This window comes from Ranitomeya variabilis, chromosome 1 (genome assembly GCF_051348905.1).
Source record: "Ranitomeya variabilis isolate aRanVar5 chromosome 1, aRanVar5.hap1, whole genome shotgun sequence".
NCBI lineage: Eukaryota > Metazoa > Chordata > Amphibia > Anura > Dendrobatidae > Ranitomeya > Ranitomeya variabilis.
The window spans coordinates 842418367-842438731 of record NC_135232.1 but is presented as its reverse complement, the minus strand read 5'-3'; the positions used below and the strand labels follow the sequence as shown (position 1 = coordinate 842438731).

The window sequence follows — 20365 nt, the reverse complement described above, 5'->3', positions numbered from 1 at the left end:
AATGAAGTTGAGGAAGATAAAACACCCCGAACAGTCCAAGAATAAATGTTTGGGTGATTGAGATGAAAAAAGAAGATGGTTTTTCTGGTTCATAACAATATTCAGAGTTTTAATCTGGATGAATGGGAGTTCCTAGAGAAGAGTTAATAATAATAATACCGTAATCTTTATTTCTATATAGCGCTAACATATTACGCAGCACTTTACAGTTTTTGAACACATAATCGCTGTCCCTGATGTGGCTCACAATCTAAATTCCCTGTCAGTATGTCTTTGGAAACCCACGCAAACAAGGGGAGAACATATAAACTCCTTGCAGATGTTGTCCTTGGTGGGTTTTTATACAGCATTAGCATATTACGCAGCGCTTTACATTTTTTGCACACGTTATCATCGCTTTCCCCGATGGGGCTCACAATCTAAATTCCACCTGTGTGGCAAGATCCGTGTTCCAATGGTCTTTGGAATGTGGGAGGAAACCGGAGACCCCGGAGGAAACCCACGAAAACACGGGGAAAACATACAAACTCCTTGCAAATGTTGGGCTTGGTGGAATTTGAACCCAGGACTCCAGGGCTGCAAGGCTGAGGTGCTAACCACTGAGCCACCGTGCTGTTTGGGTATTCCGGGCGATCTGAAAGGAAGAATTCAGATAGAAGAGATGGCTTGGTCTGAAATTCCCAAAATTGACATCCAGGGCATTAAGGCAGCTAGGAAAGCAACTCTGCCATTTGAGGGTTCTTCACAAATTTAAATGGATCGGAAGATGGATAGACTTTTGAGGAAAGGATGGGACGCTTCAAAGGCATCATTAACAACAAATGTAGTTGTGTGGCAAGATCCATGTTCCAATGGTTGAATCAACTTGAGGCTCACCTGAGCATGGGAACTCCCAGAGTAGATTTACCAGCTTCCTTACCTCTACTTCAAAAGGCATCCTAGCAGATGCCTCACCAGAGTCAGTCAGAGTAGCTGCTAAGTCCTCTGTGTTATCAAAACACAACAAGACGAGCACTTTGTCTGAAGATGTAAAACAAAGATATTGTATCCAAATCCAAACTTTGTCCATACCCTTCCAAGATGAGCTATTAGAAAAAGCATCTGATAAAAAAAAGTCATTACCTGAGCCAAAAGTCGTCAGGCGAAGATCCTTTTAACTATCACTGACCCAACCTCCACAGTACAGAGGGAAGGGGAAGAAGTGACACTGGAGTTACCACAAAGGGGAAGGGGTAGGAACATTTTTTTTTTAAATCTGCACCAGGAAAGACAATGATGTCAGGCATGTAGGGGGCAGAATCTCAGTACTTTTCCCAGTGGCAGATAATTTCCTGAGAGGAAAGGATTCTGGAATCCATCAGAGGGGTGGTAATTGAGTTCTCCGCCTACCCTCTACAAAGCCTAAGAATAACCTCCTTTACATCTTAAAAGCAGATTCTGATGCCTGGGCTCAAAGATCTGCAGATGTCAGAGGTTATCTCACCAGTTCCAAAAGTAGAGCACGGCAGAATTCATTATTTTGACCTTTTTCTAATAAAGAAACCAAGAAAAGAAAAGCAAGGCTGGAATTGGGCAGGTTACCCTTTGCGAAGGACGTATGAATCAAGCCGCATACAAGGTTATCCTGGAAAAACAGTTGATTCCTTCTGCTCATGCAATGTTGCCCATCTCTGAGGACTGTTTTTTTTCCAGCAGGACAGTGCGCCATGCCACACAGCTAGGTCAATCAAGGTGTGGATGAAGGACCACCACATCAAATTCCGGTCAGCCCAATCTCCAGACCTGAACCCCATTGAAAACCTCTGGGATGTCATCAAGAGGAAGATGGATAGTCACAAGCCATCAAACAAAGAAGAACTGGCATAAGATCACGCAAAAGCAGTGTGAATGACTGGTGGAAAGCATGCCAAGATGCATGAAAGCTGTGATTAAAATCATGGTTATTCCACAAAATACTGATTTCTGAACACTTCCTGAGTTAAAACATTAGTATTTTTGTTTCTAAATGATTATGAACTTGGTTTTTTTTCATTATTTGAGGTCTGCAAGCAATGCATTTTTTTGTAATTTTGACCATTTCTCATTTTCAGAAAATAAATACAAAATTTATTGCTTGGAACTTCGGAGACATGTTTTCAGTAGTTTATAGAATAAAAGAACAATTTACATTTTACTCAAAAATATACCTATAAAGAGAAAAAGACAAACTGAAAATTTTGCAGTGGTCTCTTAATTTTTGCCAGAGCTGTACATATAACGCTTCAGATCCTGACATCTCTGGGATGGTTGGTGAACCTTCAGAAGTCAGACTTAAATCCGTTTACCAGAAAAGTTTTCCTGAGATTCCTTCTGGATTCTTGAGAATAGGCAACTTTTTTACCAAGAGACAAGCAAATACATATATGTAAGATCCCGAATTTCTGTTCTGCGAAATCGGAAGAAAGTCTCTATAAGGTTTGCAATATCTGTCCTGAGATCCATGGCATCATGTATCCAAGCAGTACACTGGTCCCAGGCTCATACAAGAACTCTTCAAACTTATATTCTGTCCTGTTGGAAAATATCCCCTGAATCTCTAAACAGAAGAATTAATTTGCCCGTCCAAGTGAAATCCTCCCTGGACTGTACTGTAACAATACTACAACAAACTACGGACCCATCTTTTCGGTTAGCCATTAAAAAGTATCAACCACTGACTCTCAATTCTAAATATTTTCCCTAGATTGGTGGCTCAATCCAGGAAATCTAGCAAAAGGAATTGGATTCAATTCCCGCTTACCATTATAATGACAGATGCCTGCAAAAATGGATGAAGAGCAGTGGTCTCCAGAGACTCCTTTCAAGGGGTCTGGCCACAAGAGATAACTAGTCATTCAATTTCAGAGAGCTAAAAGCGGTAAAAGAGACCCTCAAGACTGCAGTGTCATTACTTCAGGGAACACATGTTAAGATATATTCTGACAACATGACAACAGTGGCTCACTTTAGTCACCAGGGACGTACAATATATAAGAATCTCAAGTCAATATCAAGAAGACTCTTCTCTTGGGCAGAGCAGCATCTTCTGTCTCCATCAGCACTCCATCTAAGCGGCTCCGCCAACACACAAGCAGACTTCCTGAGCAGGAAAGACATATATTAGGGTGAATGGAGTCTGAAGACCAAGATTTTTCAAATGATAACCAGGAATTAGGGCCATTCAGAGGTAGACTTATTTGTTAAGGCCCTGTCTCACATAGCGAGATCGCTAGCGAGATCGCTGCTGAGTCACAAGTTTTGTGACGCAACAGCGACCTCCATAGCGATCTCGCTATGTGTGACACGTACCAGCGATCAGGCCCCTGCTGTGAGATCGCTGGTCGTGTCGGAATGGCCTGGACCTTTTTTTGGTCGTTGAGGCCCCGCTGACATCGCTGAATCGGTGTGTGTGTGACACCGATCCAGCGATGTCTTCACTGGTAACCAGGGTAAACATCGGGTTACTAAGCGCAGGGCCGCGCTTAGTAACCCGATGTTTACCCTGGTTACCAGCGTAAATGTAAAAAAAACAAACAGTACATACTCACCATCTGATGTCCGTCAGGTCCCTTGCCGTCTGCTTCCTGCTCTCACTGACTCCCGGCCGTACAGTGAGAAGTGAGAGCACAGCAGTGACGTCACCGCTGCGCTCTGCTCTCACTGTACGGCGGCTCAGTCAGAGCAGGAAGCAGACGGCAAGGGACCTGGACACCGAAAGGCGAGTATGTACTGTTTGTTTTTTTTGGTAACCAGGGTAAACATCGGGTTACTAAGCGCGGCCCTGCGCTTAGTAACCCGATGTTTACCCTGGTTACCCGGGTGCTGCAGGGGGACTTCGGCATCGTTGAAGACAGTTTCAACGATGCCGAAGTCGTTCCCCTGATCGTTGGTCGCTGGAGAGCTGTCTGTGTGACAGCTCCCCAGCGACCACACAACGACTTACCAACGATCACGGCCAGGTCATATCGCTGGTCGTGATCGTTGGTAAATCGCTTAGTGAGACGGGGCCTTTAGTTGTTTAAATGCTACAATAGGTCAATACTTCTTACTAAATTCAAACGACACCTGTGTGGCAGTGGACACATTCACCTATCCCCGGGATTTCAAATTGGCTTAAGTTCCCCCCCACCTCCCATTTTCCATCTTACCAAGAGTAGTGCAGAAGATCAGGACAGAGGGAGTAAAGGCCCCGTCTCACTAAGCGATTTACCAACGATCACGACCAGCGATATGACCTGGCCGTGATCGTTGGTAAGTCGTTGTGTGGTCGCTGGGGAGCTGTCACACAGACAGCTCTCTCCAGCGACCAACGATCAGGGGAACGACTTCGGCATCGTTGAAACTGTCTTCAACGATGCCGAAGTCCCCCTGCAGCACCCGGGTAACCAGGGTAAACATTGGGTTACTAAGCGCAGGGCCGCGCTTAGTAACCCGATGTTTACCCTGGTTACCAAAAAAAACAAACAGTACATACTCGCCTTTCGGTGTCCAGGTCCCTTGCCGTCTGCTTCCTGCTCTGACTGAGCCGCCGTACAGTGAGAGCAGAGCGCAGCGGTGACGTCACTGCTGTGCTCTCACTTCTCACTGTACGGCCGGGAGTCAGTGAGAGCAGGAAGCAGACGGCAAGGGACCTGACGGACATCAGAAGGCGAGTATGTACTGTTTGTTTTTTTTTACATTTACGCTGGTAACCAGGGTAAACATCGGGTTACTAAGCGCGGCCCTGCGCTTAGTAACCCGATGTTTACCCTGGTTACCAGTGAAGACATCGCTGGATCGGTGTCACACACACCGATTCAGCGATGTCAGCGGGGCCTCAACGACCAAAAAAAGGTCCAGGCCATTCCGACACGACCAGCGATCTCACAGCAGGGGCCTGATCGCTGGTACGTGTCACACATAGCGAGATCGCTATGGAGGTCGCTGTTGCGTCACAAAACTTGTGACTCAGCAGCGATCTCGCTAGCGATCTCGCTATGTGAGACGGGGCCTTTAGACATCCAGCTCAGCAAAATCTGTGTGTGGTTGCTTGGCTTCTGAAGCCAAAATCTTAAAGGCAAAAGGTCTATAAGACCGGGTCATAGGTACCCTTCAGAAGTGCAGGAAATAGAAAAAAATCCAGCTCGACGAGGTGGTGAAAAAGCAAAGTCTTGGTACTTTATTCACTTCATATCAAAAAATAGAGGATAAAACAACAGCACAATATAATTAAAAACACTATCTACGCGTTTCTGGTGACATAGCACCCTTAGTCATGATAGTATGGTATCATGACTAAGGGTGCTATGTCACCAGAAACGCGTAGATAGTGTTTTTAATTATATTGTGCTGTTGTTTTATCCTCTATTTTTTGATATGAAGTGAATAAAGTACCAAGACTTTGCTTTTTCACCACCTCGTCGAGCTGGATTTTTTTCTATTTCCTGCATTCCTCACACCTTGACACAGTGTTTCCGTGCTCCGAGCCTCCAGGGACTACAACTATGGTGAGCTGGATTTTTTCTTTTGTCTTCACCCTTCAGAAGTGCAGAAAACAGATAACTAATACCATGTATGGAAAAATATGGAAGACCTTTATTTCATGGTACTGAGCTGTTTCTCCAGATCCGTTTCATCCAGACATAGCCAGAATCCTAGATTTCCTACAGGATAGTCCAGTAAGAGGCTTAAAACCTAGTACCCCTAAAGTCCAGATGTCAGCCTTAAGTCCCTTTTTCATCCAGTACCTGGCAAGTCATCATTGGACAAGAAGATTCATGACCACAGCTTCCTGGTACACCCAAGAATCCCACCTTGGGACCTAAATATTGTCCTCAAGGGTCTAACTCTGCCTTCTTTTGAGATCATAGCTGCGGTGGTTTTAAATAAACTGTCCTGGAAGGCAGCTCTCCTAGTAGCTATAACATGGAAGACAGCTAGTGAACTGCAGGCCCTATCGATTAGGGAACAATATCTAAAGATCCTAGAAGACAGAATCTCTTTGTACAATATTGTGGACAAAACAAAGGAAAAAAGACAAAGGAAAAAAGACTTAGAAGTGTACAATAGCCAACTAACTGGATTAAGAATTGGATTGTGAAGCATATAGAATTCATGGAATTCAGTGTCTATTGCCTCCGGAGAAAGGGAAAGCTCACTCCACAAGAGCCATGTAGATTTCCTGGGCCGAAAGGGCCAGCAGCTCCATCTAGCAGATCTGCAGAGCCGCTACCTGGTCCTCGGTCCATACCTTCTCTAAGCATTATAGATTAGATTTAATGTCTAATAAAGAATCAGCCTTTGGGAGGTAAGTCCTCCAGGCAATCATCCCTGCCTGATAATATTCTCTGGTATTCTTCCTGCTGTGCTGTTGTGGAGGGTTATGGGAGAAAATACAATTGGAATTACCGATAATTTATTTTCTAGGAATCCTTAATGACACCACTAGTAATTCCCGCCCTTCTGTTCATTATGTATTTCTTGGTGTTAAATAAATATTTAGAGCATTCATACTGGTGTGGTCCTTTAAATAAACACTGAGGATAGGAGGTGGCGAGGGGCTATTTAACCCCATTGTGTTTCCTATTCCTACTAGGGCGAGGAGGCAACCTGTTGTGCTGTCTTGGAGGGCTCCTAGGAAAGGAATTATCATTAAGTCTAATTTCATTTTCCCTACATTTCACAAAGTGTCCCAACTTCTTTGGAATTGAGGTTGAATATATTCTAAATGTAAAAAGGTTTTTTCTGTACATTTGTTTCCCCACACCCCTTTCACTCCCCTAGTTGCACACCAGTGGGGATATTATTGCCAATATTTTTTTAATTTTTTTTGCTTTATTGTTTTTTTTTTGTTTGTTTTACATCATATTTCAATAAACTGTATTTAGGTTTTAACATTAAGGGAAACCTTTCTATGTGATGTCATGTTTTGGATTTTCCCATGCATCAGCTATATTCTTTGATTTGTAACTTTGTAAACTAAGTGATATATCGTTGGAATCAGGGTTTCTTTTCCTGCTCTCAGATGAGAAAAACTGGTGACAGATTCCCTTTAAGATTAGACTGAATAAGAGTTATGTTTTCCATTTGAAGTAATTCCATAACACATGTATTTTGTGTCTTTAGTTTACATCTACCTTACGTCCTCGAAAAAAAAGGGAAAAGGCTAACAAGACAGAGGGGATAGAGGCACCGCGTTGTCAGGAAACAAATGAAGACAACACCTTATCAAATTGTCCCCCACAACCAAGATTTGGTTCGTTCTCATACAGTGCCACTCCCACTCTCTTGCCTGCCTATAAGGGCAAACGATCTGCAAGCAGCCCAACTACCATATCAGTTGATAGAAGGGAGATTTCTAAACGAGTCCGAGAATCTGTGGATAAAGAGTTGATTAAATGTCGCAGAAAAGTGGGTTTCACAGATACCTATATGGAGCCTAATAGTCCAATATCTCTGTCTGAGTCTGAATCTGATACTGGAGGAACACAGGACTATGACATGGAAGATGAAGAAAGGAAACAGGTATTCAAAAGAAGAGACTATGTTCTGGAAAGGGGTCCCATCAGTTGGACAACCAGAAACTTTTTACCTATCCACACGATAGGTTTTTATGGTAGACCAACGACCTTCTTTTTTTCTTTTTTTTTAAAAGTACACTGCGTGCAGAATTATTAGTCAAGTTGTATTTTAGAGGATTATTTTTATTGTTGATCAACAACTATGTTCTCAATTAACCAAAAAGACTCATAAATATCAAAGCTTAATATTTTTGGAAGTTGGAGTGGGTTTTTTTTAGATTTGGCTATCTTAGGAGAATATCTGTTTGTGCAGGTAACTATTACTGTGCAGAATTATTAGGCAACTTAATAAAAACCAAATATATTCCCAACTCATTTGCTTATTTTCATCAGGTAAACCAATATAACTGCACAAAATTTAGAAATAAACATTTCTGACATGCAAAAACAAAACAAAACAAAAATAGTGACCAATATAGCCACCTTTCTTTATGATGACACTCAACAGCCTTCCATCCATAGATTCTGTCAGTTGCTTGATCTGTTTACGATCAACATTGCGTGCAGCAGCCACCACAGCCTCCCAGACACTGTTCTGAGAGGTGGACTGTTTTCCCTCCCTGTAGATCTCACATTTTATGAGGGACCACAGGTTCTCTATGGGGTTCAGATCAGGTGAACAAGGGGGTCATGTCATTATTTTTTCTTCTTTGAGACCTTTACTGGCCAGCCACGCTGTGGAGTAGTTGGAGGCATGTGATGGAGCATTGTCCTGCATGAAAATCATGTTTTTCTTGAACGATACCAACTTCTTCCTGTACCACTGCTTGAAGAAGTTGTCTTCCAGAAACTGCCATTAGGTCTGGGAGTTGAGCTTCACTCCATCCTCAAGCCAAAAAGGTCCCACAAGTTCATCTTTGATTATACCAGCCCATACCAGTACCTCACCTCCACCTTGATGGCGTCTGAGTCGGAGTGGAGCTCTATGCCCTTTACTGATCCAGCCTCTGACCCATCAAGACTCACACTAATTTCATCAGTCCATAAAACCTTTGAAAAGTCAGTCGTAAGATATTTCTTGTCCCAGTCTTGACGTTTTATGTTTCTTGTTCAAAGTTCGTCGTTTTTCAGCCTTCCTTACCTTCGCCATGTCCCTGAGTATCGCACACCTTGTGCTTTTTGTTACTCCAGTAACGTTACAGCTCTGAAGTATGGCAAAACTGGTGGCAAATGGCATCTTGGCAGCTTCACGCTTAATTTTCCTCAATTCATGGACAGTTATTTTGCGCCTTTTTTGCCCAACATGCTTCTTGCGAGCCTGTTGGCTATTTGCCATGAAACGCTTGATTATTCGGTGATTACGCTTCAAAAGTTTGGCAATTTCAACACTGCTGCATCCCTCTGCAAGACATCTCACAATTTTGGACTTTTCAGAGCCCGTCAAATCTCTCTTCTGACCCAGTTTGCCAAAGGAAAGAAAGTTGCCTAATAATTAAGCACACCTTATATAGGGTGTTGATGTCAGTAGACAACACCCCTCCTCATTACAGAGATGCACATCTCCTGATTTACTTAATTGGTAGTTGGCTCTCAAGCCTGAACAGCTTGGAGTAGGACAACATGTACAGTATAAAAAGTATCATGTAATCCAAAAAACAACTTGCCTAATAATTCAGCACGCAGTGTAGTCTGGCAACTTTACATTTTTATTAGAAATTGCACAGAGTACTGAAAAATAATTACCGTACCTCATTGTTTTCCATCATTCGTTCCAGCTCTACTAGGTTCCCAGACAGTCTCTGAACTTCTGCTTTTTACTGACAGGTGACAGCTGCAGCCAATCTGGCTGTAGGAATGATGTGTTGTTCACTGCTATAATATCACTGTTATAGAGTGAGATATGGACCACACTGCCAGACTCTTGTTATAGGAGGAGGTCCAGACTACACAACCAGACTGCTGTTATAGGGCAGCCGGACTGCTGTCATAGGGGCGGAGCAGATTACACAGTTAGACTGCTGACAAAGGGGGATGTCCTGACTACACAGCCAGACTGTTGTTATAGGTATTATGGGCAATCCAGTATATACAGACTGGCTGTTATAGGGCAAAGTCCAGACTACATAGCCAGACTGCTGCTATAGAGAGAGGTCCAGACTACATTGCCGGACTGCTGCTATATGGGGAGGTCAAGACTACATAGACTGCTGCTATAGGGGGAGGTCAAGACTACATAGCCGGACTGCTGCTATAGGGGGAGGTCCAGACTACATAGCCAGACTGCTGCTATAGGGGGAGGTCAAGACTACATAGCCGGACTGCTGCTATAGGGGGGGGTCAAGACTACATAGCCAGACTGCTGCTATAGGGGGAGGTCAAGACTACATAGCCGGACTGCTGCTATAGAGAGATCCAGACTACATAGCTGGACTGCTGCTATAGAGAGAGGTCCAGACTACATAGCCGGACTGCTGCTATAGGGGGAGGTCCAGACTACATAGCCAGACTGCTGCTATAGGGGGAGGTCAAGACTACATAGCCGGACTGCTGCTATAGGGGGAGGTCAAGACTACATAGCCGGACTGCTGCTATAGAGAGATCCAGACTACATAGCTGGACTGCTGCTATAGGGGGAGGTGCAGACGACATATCCAGAATGCTGTTATATAGGGAGGTCCAGACAACATATCCAGACTGCTGTTATATAGGGAGGTTCAGACTACATATCCAGACTTCTGTTATATAGGGATGTCCAGACTACATATCCAGACTGCTGTTATATAGGGAGGTCCTGACTACATATCCAGACTGCTGTTATATATAGGGAGGTCCAGACTACATATCCAGACTGCAGTTATATGGGGAGGTCCAGACTACATATCCAGACTGCTGCTATATGGGGAGGTCCAGACTACATATCCAGACTGCTGCTATATGGGGAGGTCCAGACTACATATCCAGACTTCTGTTATATAGGGAGGTCCAGACTATATATATCCAGACTACTGTTATATAGGGAGGTCCGGACTACATATCCAGACTGCTGCTATATGGGGAGGTCCAGACTACATATCCAGACTGCTGTTATATAGGGAGGTCCAGACTATATATATCCAGACTACTGTTATATAGGGAGGTCCGGACTACATATCCAGACTGCTGCTATATGAGGAGGTCCAGACTACATATCCAGAATGTTGTTATATGGGGAGGTCCAGACTACATATCCAAACTGCTGTTATAACAGTGTTCCAGACAGTACAGTCAGAGTGCAGTCATAAACTTGATAGATAATAGTAGGGGAGTAGAACTGAAAAGAAAAGAGAAAAGTAGAACTTTTAAGGTTAGTTTGTCATGACACAGATTAGCAGACAACGCTGATAAAAATAAATAGACCCAGATCAGGACATAATTTCTAAAGTCAAGCCGAGAAACATGACAATATGATCCAGGCCTAAGGTAGTGGAGAATAGTGATGCAGTATTTAAAATATAATAGTCTCAACAGCACAATGTGTTTCGATGCTCAGAGGCCCCTCTATCCAATGTACGGGGGCAGAATGCAAAACAGACTAAGCCTTGAAGCATATACAGTTAGGTCCATATATATTTGGACAGAGACAACATTTTTCTCATTTTGGTTATAGACATTACCACAATGAATTTTAAACAAAACAATTCAGATGCAGTTGAAGTTCAGACTTTCAGCTTTCATTTGAGGGTATCCACATTAAAATTGGATGAACGGTTTAGGAGTTTCAGCTCCTTAACATGTGCCACCCTGTTTTTAAAGGGACCAAAAGTAATTGGACAGATTCAATAATTTTAAATAAAATGTTCATTTCTAGTACTTGGTTGAAAACCGTTTGTTGGCAATGACTGCCTGAAGTCTTGAACTCATGGACATCACCAGACGCTGTGTTTCCTCCTTTTTGATGCTCTGCCAGGCCTTCACTGCGGTGGTTTTCAGTTGCTGTTTGTTTGTGGGCCTTTCTGTCTGAAGTTTAGTCTTTAACAAGTGAAATGCATGCTCAATTGGGTTGAGATCAGGTGACTGACTTGGCCATTCAAGAATATTCCACTTCTTTGCTTTAATAGACTCCTGGGTTGCTTCGGCTTCATGTTTTGGGTCATTGTCCATCTGTAGTATGAAACGACGACCAATCAGTTTTGCTGCATTTGGCTGGATCTGAGCACACAGTATGGCTCTGAATACCTCAGAATTCATTTGGCTGCTTCTGTCCTGTGTCACATCATCAATAAACACTAGTGACCCAGTGCCACTGGCAGCCATGCATGCCCAAGCCATCACACTGCCTCCGCCGTGTTTTACAGATGATGTGGTATGCTTTGGATCATGAGCTGTACCAAGCCTTCGCCATACTTTTCTCTTTCCATCATTCTGGTAGAGGTTGATCTTGGTTTCATCTGTCCAAAGAATGTTCTTCCAGAACTGTGCTGGCTTTTTTAGATGTTTTTTAGCAAAGTCCAGTCTAGCCTTTTTATTCTTGACACTTATGAGTGGCTTGCACCGTGCAGTGAACCCTCTGTATTTACTTTCATGCAATCTTCTCTTTATGATAGATTTGGATATTGATACGCCGACCTCCGGGAGAGTGTTGGTCACTTGGTTGGCTGTTGTGAAGGGGTTTCTCTTCACCATGGAGATTATTCTGCGATCATCCACCACTGTTGTTTTCCGTGGGCGCCCAGGTCTTTTTGCATTGATGAGATCACCAGTGCTTTCTTTCTTTCTCAGGATGTACCAAACTGTACATTTTGCCACTCCTAATATTGTAGCAATTTCTCGGATGGGTTTTTTCTCTGTTTTCACAGCTTAAGAATGGCTTGTTTCATCTTCATGGAGAGCACTTTTGACCGCATGTTTACTTCATAGGAAAACCTTCCAAATGCAAGCACCACACCTCAAATCAACTCCAGGCCTTTTATCTGCTTAGTTGAGAATGACATAATGAAGGGATTGCCCACACCTGTCCATGAAATAGCCTTGGAGTCAATTGTCCAATTACTTTTGGTCCCTTTAAAAAACAGGGTGGCACAGATTAAGGAGCTGAAACTCCTAAACTCTTCATCCAATTTTAATATGGATACCTTCAAATGAAAGCTGAAAGTCTGAACTTCAACTGCATCTGGATTGTTTTGTTTAAAATTAAATTGTGGTAATGTCTATAACCAAAATGAGAAAAATGTTGTCTCTGTCCAAATATATATGGACCTAACTGTATACACAATAATGACACCAAACCAAATGAAAGAAACTCACAGGGGTGGTTCATAAAATATTGATGTCATAGAGACTCAACCAGCCTGCTCTTATAGGAAACGACCCAGACTACCGAACCATATTGATGTTATGGGAGGAGGTGTAGATGAACTGCTGCTATAGATGAAGGTCCAGATTAAATAGCTAGATTATCGTTCAGACTACACTGCCAGGCTGCTATTACAGGGGGTTGTCCAGACCACACAGTCAGATAACTATTTTATTATTTATTTCTGCACTTAATATTTTTGCAATGTACCTCTGTGTAAACCATTTCTTAAAGCAATACAAATACATAACTAGTTTTTTCAATCTCTATTTTCCACAGATTGTTGATATTCTTTGGAGTGACCCCATGCCTCAAGAAGGGTGTAAGTCGAACAATGTTCGCGGTGGTGGTTGTTACTTTGGTCCAGATGTCACAGAAAAAATCCTTCGAGAACATGGGCTGAAAATGTTAATCAGATCTCATGAGTGTAAGCAAGAAGGATATGAGTTTTGCCATAATGGAAAGGTATACAAACCTGCAGTTGCTTTTTAAACTTGTTAAAGTAAATCTGTAAAATCAACTGAATGTTAAATATCAACATTTAATTTAATTAACATAATGCAAGCAAATCATTACTAATTAGAGATAGGTATATCGATTCACGGGATGCCAGTCAATTAGCCAGGTTAGTAGTCTCTGGCCACTGGACTGGAGGTTTGCAATTCTAAAAAAACAAAAACAAGAAAAAGCAGAGGCCATATACAATGGGGATCACCAAACAGCAAAGATTCATGCAAAAGCAACACAACTTTATTAAGGTGAAAACACAGGACAAAAAACATTTAAAAACATCTAAAAGCAATTAGAGCAATACCTATAATAAGGCAAATGCCTGTACAAAAGTGGAAAGGGGAAAAAATTTGTGTATAAACCTGTGTCTCACACTCCTATATGGACAGCATATGTTTTTTGATGTTTTTAAATGTTTTTTGTCCTGTGTTTTCACCTTAATAAAGTTGTGTTGCTTTTGCATGAATCTTTGCTGTTTGGTGATCCCCATTGTATATGGCCTCAGCTTTTTCTTGTTTTTGTACTTATACGTTATTCTGAGGTCAGGGTTGGATCCCATTGCTTCATGCTCAGGGGTGCCCCCATAAATTTATCTGAGGTTTGCAATTCTCTTACCTTTTTTTGATTAGCCAGGGCTTGGGTCATGCAGCTATGATGACCATCACATCAAAAGCCGGACCGGAGATCCTGGAAGGTAAGAGATTCACAGCCCTCCCATCCAACAGCCAGAGACTACTAACCTAGCAGATGGATCACAATCTCACAAATCGGTCCACCCATTTCTGTTACTAATAATTATATTTCAAACTGCAAGAAGACATGAAATGATAAATGCTCTTGTCATTTACCAATCTCTTCTAGGTCTGGCTAAGACCTGTATTACCATACCATTGGAGATTTAATTTGACTGATGCTATATTGGCTGTTACAGTGGGAGAAAGCATATTAGACTAAGTTCACACTCATACAGTCTCCACTGAGCACTATTGGGGTTCCCATCAGAATCCTGTTTGTTAGGCATTCCAACATAAACCCCAACCTAGTGGTCTTTGGAGAGCATGAGTTTGACATTAGCTTTACCTAACAACAATGCTAGCAAACATGGTATGCTAAGAACATGTCCTATTGAAGATCTAGCCATCAGCAGCACAAGTAATAGGTTAAAATGTAAAATAATTTGCCATAAAGTATTGTGAAGTCTATACATTTTTCTCAATGCAAAGTTTTTGTATTGTGTTATAGAGCAGTATCAAAAGACAAAAAGATATAATCAGCATCTGCTGCAATAGACTCTAATGGTATAACATCCCACCTCTGCTTGCTGTCTCATCTGCTGCAATAGACTCTAATGGTATAACTTCCCACCTCTGTTTGCTGTCTCATCTGCTGCAATAGACTCTAATGGTATAACTTCCCACCTCTGCTTGCTGTATGTCATCTGCCACTCTACCATCTAGCAACATATTTTAATGTGCCTGCTTAATGTTTGGTATAATTCATTGGTTGCATTGTAGTATTTACCCACTGTTTGATGTATATCCATGACTGTGGCCACTCTAGATACTATCAGGTGAAGGTGTTATAGCATGTTGCCAGCCACAATGTGTTTTGTCATTTAACCACCCCCTGGTGTGCTGGCCCCAGCTGCCAAATTATCCCCACCCTGGTCCCACAATCCATCTCTTCTGACCCAGCATTGAACTATAAATGTAGAACCATCCTTAGGGGTGCACGCATGTGGGGGTGCACGCAAGCATCCCGAAGCAAAGCATCACAAAGATAAGCATCGTGATACAGCAGTTATTCCATGGCAGTTAGTCAGGGCAGGAGTCAGGTAACCCACACTCTGCTCCCCCTTCTATCCATGTGCTTTATTCCTATCCTTCTATGCTCCCTTGCAATCCACATTCACCGCCCAATACCCCCTCCATCACGACTCATATACATCAGCTCCTCTCTCCTTCCCTCTCCCATTTACAGCTCCCATACACTTCTCACCTTCCTGAAAAACCTCAGCCCATCTTACCCAAACACACTGCACAAAAAAACTTCATACACTTCCAAAAACTACTTGCTTTTTATCTTCTTACTCCTTCTGATTTCAGGGGACATCTCCCCAAACCCCGGTCCCCCATCCCCCAACCTCAACCGCTACCCTACCTCATTTCAAAACCATACTAACCTTATTAATATTACTTGCACTCCATCACCTCTCCCTTTCAATTGTGCCCTTTGGAATCCACAGTCTGTATGTAACAAGCTTTCTTTCCTGCACAACTACTATCTGAACAACTCTCAATCTGTTGGCCCTCACTGAAACCTGGATCCAGGACTCTGACACTGTCTCCCCTGCTGCCATTTCCCATGGTGGCCTTCAATTCTCCCATTCCTCAAGACCCACAAACAGACCTGGTGGTGGAGACGGCATACTCTTGTCCCCACAATGCACGTTCCAGGTTATACCCCCAGTTCCATCACTCTCATTCCCTTCTTTTGAGGTCCACACCATCAGGCTCTTCCGTCCCCTCTCCCTCAGAGTAGCGGTAGTGGATCACTTCTCAGCCTGACTGCCGCACTGCATGTCCTCAGAACTACCAACCCTTATCCTGGGAGACTTCAACATTCCCATTAACAGCCCCACTTCCACATCTGCATCCCAGCTTCTATCACTAACCACTTCTCTAGGCCTCTCACAGCTCTCAACCTCTGAGACACACAAAGACGGTAACACCCTGGACCTGGTCTTTGTCCGGCTCTATTCAATCTCCTACCTAGATAACTCACCGCTTCCTCTCTCTGACCACAATATTCTCTCCTTCACACTGACAATTCCTCGCCCACCCCAGCACTCTCCTACCTATCACACATTCAGAAATCTACAAGCCATTAACCCTCATACACTTTCAGACTCCTTACACTCATCTTTGTCCCCAATCTCTTCTTTTTCCTGTCCTGATCTGGCTGTACATCACTACAATGCCACTCTTAGAAGCATCCTAGACCAAGTAGCTCCCCTCACCCTCAGAACCTCCAAACACAGAGTGAAACAGCCCTGACTCACTTCGCAAACCCGATTTCTCCAGCGATGCTCTAGGTGTGCTGAACGTTTATAGAGGAAAACTCGCAGACCAGAAGACTTCATCCACTTCAAATTTATGTTAAGAACCTATAACTCTGCCCTTCACCTCGCCAAACAGACCTACTACACCACCCTGATCTCCTCACTATCCAACAACCCCAAGAAACTTTTTAACACCTTTCACTCCCTCCTCAGGCCAAAAGCAGAAGACCCTATCACAGACATTTGTGCTGATGACCTGGCCTCCCACTTTATAGAGAAAATAGACAATATCCGTCAGGAAATCCGCTCCCAGACACCAAGTGCAATGACTCCCATCCCTCCCTGCATCTCCCCTGGCTCACTCTCCACATTCGATCCCATCACAGAAGAAGAAGTCTCCAAGCTCCTCTCTTCTTCTCGTCCGACTACATGCACCACCGACCCCATTCCCTCACACCTCCTCCAGTCTCTCTCTCCAGTCGTCACAACTCACCTAACTACAATTTTTAATCTCTCCCTCTCCTCTGGCATTTCCCCCTCCTCCTTCAAACACTCTATCATTACTCCATTACTAAAAAAACCCACCCTTGACCCATGATGCACAAACAACTACAGACCGGTCTCCAATCTCCCCTTCATCTCAAAACTCCTGGAGCCCCTGATCTACTCCCGCCTTACCCGTTACCTCTCCACTCATTCCATCCTAGACCCTTCACAGTCCGGTTTCCGCACCCTACATTCGACAGAAACTGCACTCATCAAGGTGACCAATGACCTTCTGACAGCAAAATGTAATGGTGACCACTCTCTGCTCATTCTCCTTGACCTCTCTGCAGCTTTCGACACTGTTGACCACCCTCTCCTACTCTCTTGGCTCCAGTCACTAGGCATTAAGGACACTGCTCTCTCCTGGTTCTCCTCCTACCTTTCTGAACGCTCCTTCAGTGTTCTGTTCTCTGGCTCCACTTCATCTCCTCTTCCTCTCACTGTTGGGGTACCTCAGGGCTCAGTCCTTGGCCCCCTTCTCTTCTCCCTCTACACAGCCCCAATTGGACAGACCATCAGCAGATTTGGCTTTCAGTACCATCTTTACGCTGATGACACACAACTATACACGTCATCCCCTGACCTTACCCCCGCTGTACTACAGAACGCCACTGACTGTCTGTCTGCAGTCTCCAACATCATGTCCGTGTTATGACCCCAATGGCGAGGGTCTCAGAGGAACGTGGAAGTCTGCAGAATACAAAAATCCAGCTCATAGGGCAGTGGTAACTGGGTTGACCATATATCTACTCCTAACGCCAACACTAGAAGTAGCCGGGGATCATTCCTACGTTGATTCTAGATGACACGCGCCAGCCGGAGAATCTAGCTACCCCTAGCAGAGGAAAACAAAGACCTTTCTTGCCTCCAGAGAAGGGGACCCCAAAGCTGGATAGAAGCCCCCCACAAATAATGACGGTGAGGTAAGAGGAAATGACAAACACAGAAATGAACCAGGTTTAGCACAGTGAGGCCCGCTTACTGATAGCAGAATAAAGAAAGGTAACTTATATGGTCAACAAAAACCCTATCAAAATCCACACTGGAAATTCAAGAACCCCCGAACCGTCTAACGGTCCGGGGGGAGAACACCAGCCCCCTAGAGCTTCCAGCAAAGGTCAGGAAATAGATTTGGAACAAGCTGGACAAAAATACAAAACCAAAACAAATAGCAAAAAGCAAAAGGCAGACTTAGCTGATATAACTGGAACCAGGATCAGTAGACAAGAGCACAGCAGACTAGCTCTGATAACTACGTTGCCAGGCATTGAACTGAAGGTCCAGGGAGCTTATATAGCAACACCCCTAACTAACGACCCAGGTGCGGATAAAAGGAATGACAGAAAAACCAGAGTCAAAAAACTAGTAACCACTAGAGGGAGCAAAAAGCAAATTCACAACAGTACCCCCCCCTTAGTGAGGGGTCACCGAACCCTCACCACGACCACCAGGGCGATCAGGATGAGCGGCATGAAAGGCACGAACTAAATCGGCCGCATGAACATCAGAGGCGACCACCCAGGAATTATCCTCCTGACCATAGCCCTTCCACTTGACCAGGTACTGAAGCCTCCGCCTGGAGAGGCGAGAATCCAAGATCTTCTCCACCACGTACTCCAACTCGCCCTCAACCAACACCGGAGCAGGAGGCTCAGCAGAAGGAACTACAGGCACAATGTACCGCCGCAACAAGGACCTATGAAATACATTGTGAATAGCAAACGACACAGGAAGATCCAGACGAAAAGATACAGGATTAAGGATTTCCAATATCTTGTAAGGCCCAATAAAACGAGGTTTAAATTTGGGAGAGGAGACCTTCATAGGAACAAAGCGGGAAGAAAGCCACACCAAATCCCCAACGCGTAGTCGGGGACCTACACCGCGGCGGCGGTTGGCAAAGCGCTGAGCCTTCTCCTGTGACAACTTCAAGTTGTCCACCACATGATTCCAGATCTGCTGCAACCTATCCACCACAGAATCCACCCCAGGACAGTCAGAAGGCTCCACATGACCCGAAGAAAAGCGAGGATGGAAACCAGAGTTGCAGAAAAAAGGCGAAACCAAGGTGGCGGAACTAGCCCGATTATTAAGGGCAAACTCAGCCAACGGCAAGAATGTCACCCAATCGTCCTGATCAGCAGAGACAAAACACCTCAAATAAGCCTCCAAAGTCTGATTGGTTCGCTCCGTCTGTCCATTAGTCTGAGGATGGAAAGCAGACGAAAACGACAAATCAATGCCCATCCTACTACAAAAGGATCGCCAGAACCTGGAAACGAACTGGGATCCTCTGTCTGACACAATATTCTCAGGGATGCCGTGCAAACGAACCACGTTCTGGAAAAACACAGGAACCAGATCGGAAGAGGAAGGCAGCTTAGGCAAAGGAACCAAATGGACCATCTTGGAGAAGCGATCACATATCACCCAGATAACGGACATGCCCTGAGATAGCGGAAGATCAGAAATGAAATCCATGGAGATATGTGTCCAAGGTCTCTTCGGGACAGGCAAGGGCAAGAGCAAACCGCTGGCACGAGAACAGCAAGGCTTAGCTCGAGCACAAGTCCCACAGGACTGCACAAATGACCGCACATCCCTTGACAAGGAAGGCCACCAAAAGGACCTGGCCACCAGATCTCTGGTGCCAAAAATTCCCGGGTGACCTGCCAACACCGAGGAATGAACCTCGGAAATGACTCTGCTGGTCCACTTATCCGGGACAAACAGTCTGTCAGGTGGACAAGACTCAGGCCTATCAGCCTGAAATCTCTGCAACACACGTCGCAGATCCGGAGAAATAGCTGACAAGATAACTCCATCTTTAAGAATACCAACAGGATCAGCGACTCCAGGAGCATCAGGCACAAAGCTCCTAGAAAGAGCATCGGCCTTCACATTCTTTGAACCTGGTAAATACGAGACAACAAAATCAAAGCGGGAGAAAAACAATGACCAGCGGGCCTGTCTCGGATTAAGGCGTTTAGCAGACTCGAGATACATCAGATTTTTGTGATCAGTCAAGACCACCACACGATGCTTAGCACCCTCGAGCCAATGACGCCACTCCTCAAATGCCCATTTCATGGCCAACAACTCCCGATTGCCCACATCATAATTTCGCTCGGCAGGCGAAAACTTCCTAGAGAAAAAGGCACAAGGTTTCATAACAGAGCAACCAGGGCCTCTCTGCGACAAAACGGCCCCTGCCCCAATCTCCGAAGCATCCACCTCAACCTGAAAGGGAAGTGAGACGTCAGGCTGGCACAAAACAGGCGCCGAAGTAAACCGGCGTTTCAACTCCTGGAAAGCCTCCACGGCAGCAGGAGCCCAGTTAGCTACATCGGAGCCCTTCTTGGTCATATCCGTCAAAGGTTTCACAATGCTAGAAAAATT

General features: G+C 44.3%; 1 protein-coding gene across 3 annotated transcripts in view; it reads left to right on the top strand.

The window, feature by feature from the left end:
• The window catches only part of PPEF2 (protein phosphatase with EF-hand domain 2), a 132228-nt gene that overhangs the window by 93669 nt on the left and 18194 nt on the right, over positions 1-20365 (top strand). For all 3 annotated transcript variants that reach the window (XM_077276130.1, XM_077276144.1, XM_077276137.1), the window contains 2 exons: positions 7123-7521; positions 13129-13314. In XM_077276130.1, coding sequence (XP_077132245.1) covers positions 7123-7521; positions 13129-13314 — 585 coding nt within the window. The remainder of the gene's footprint in view (positions 1-7122; positions 7522-13128; positions 13315-20365) is intronic.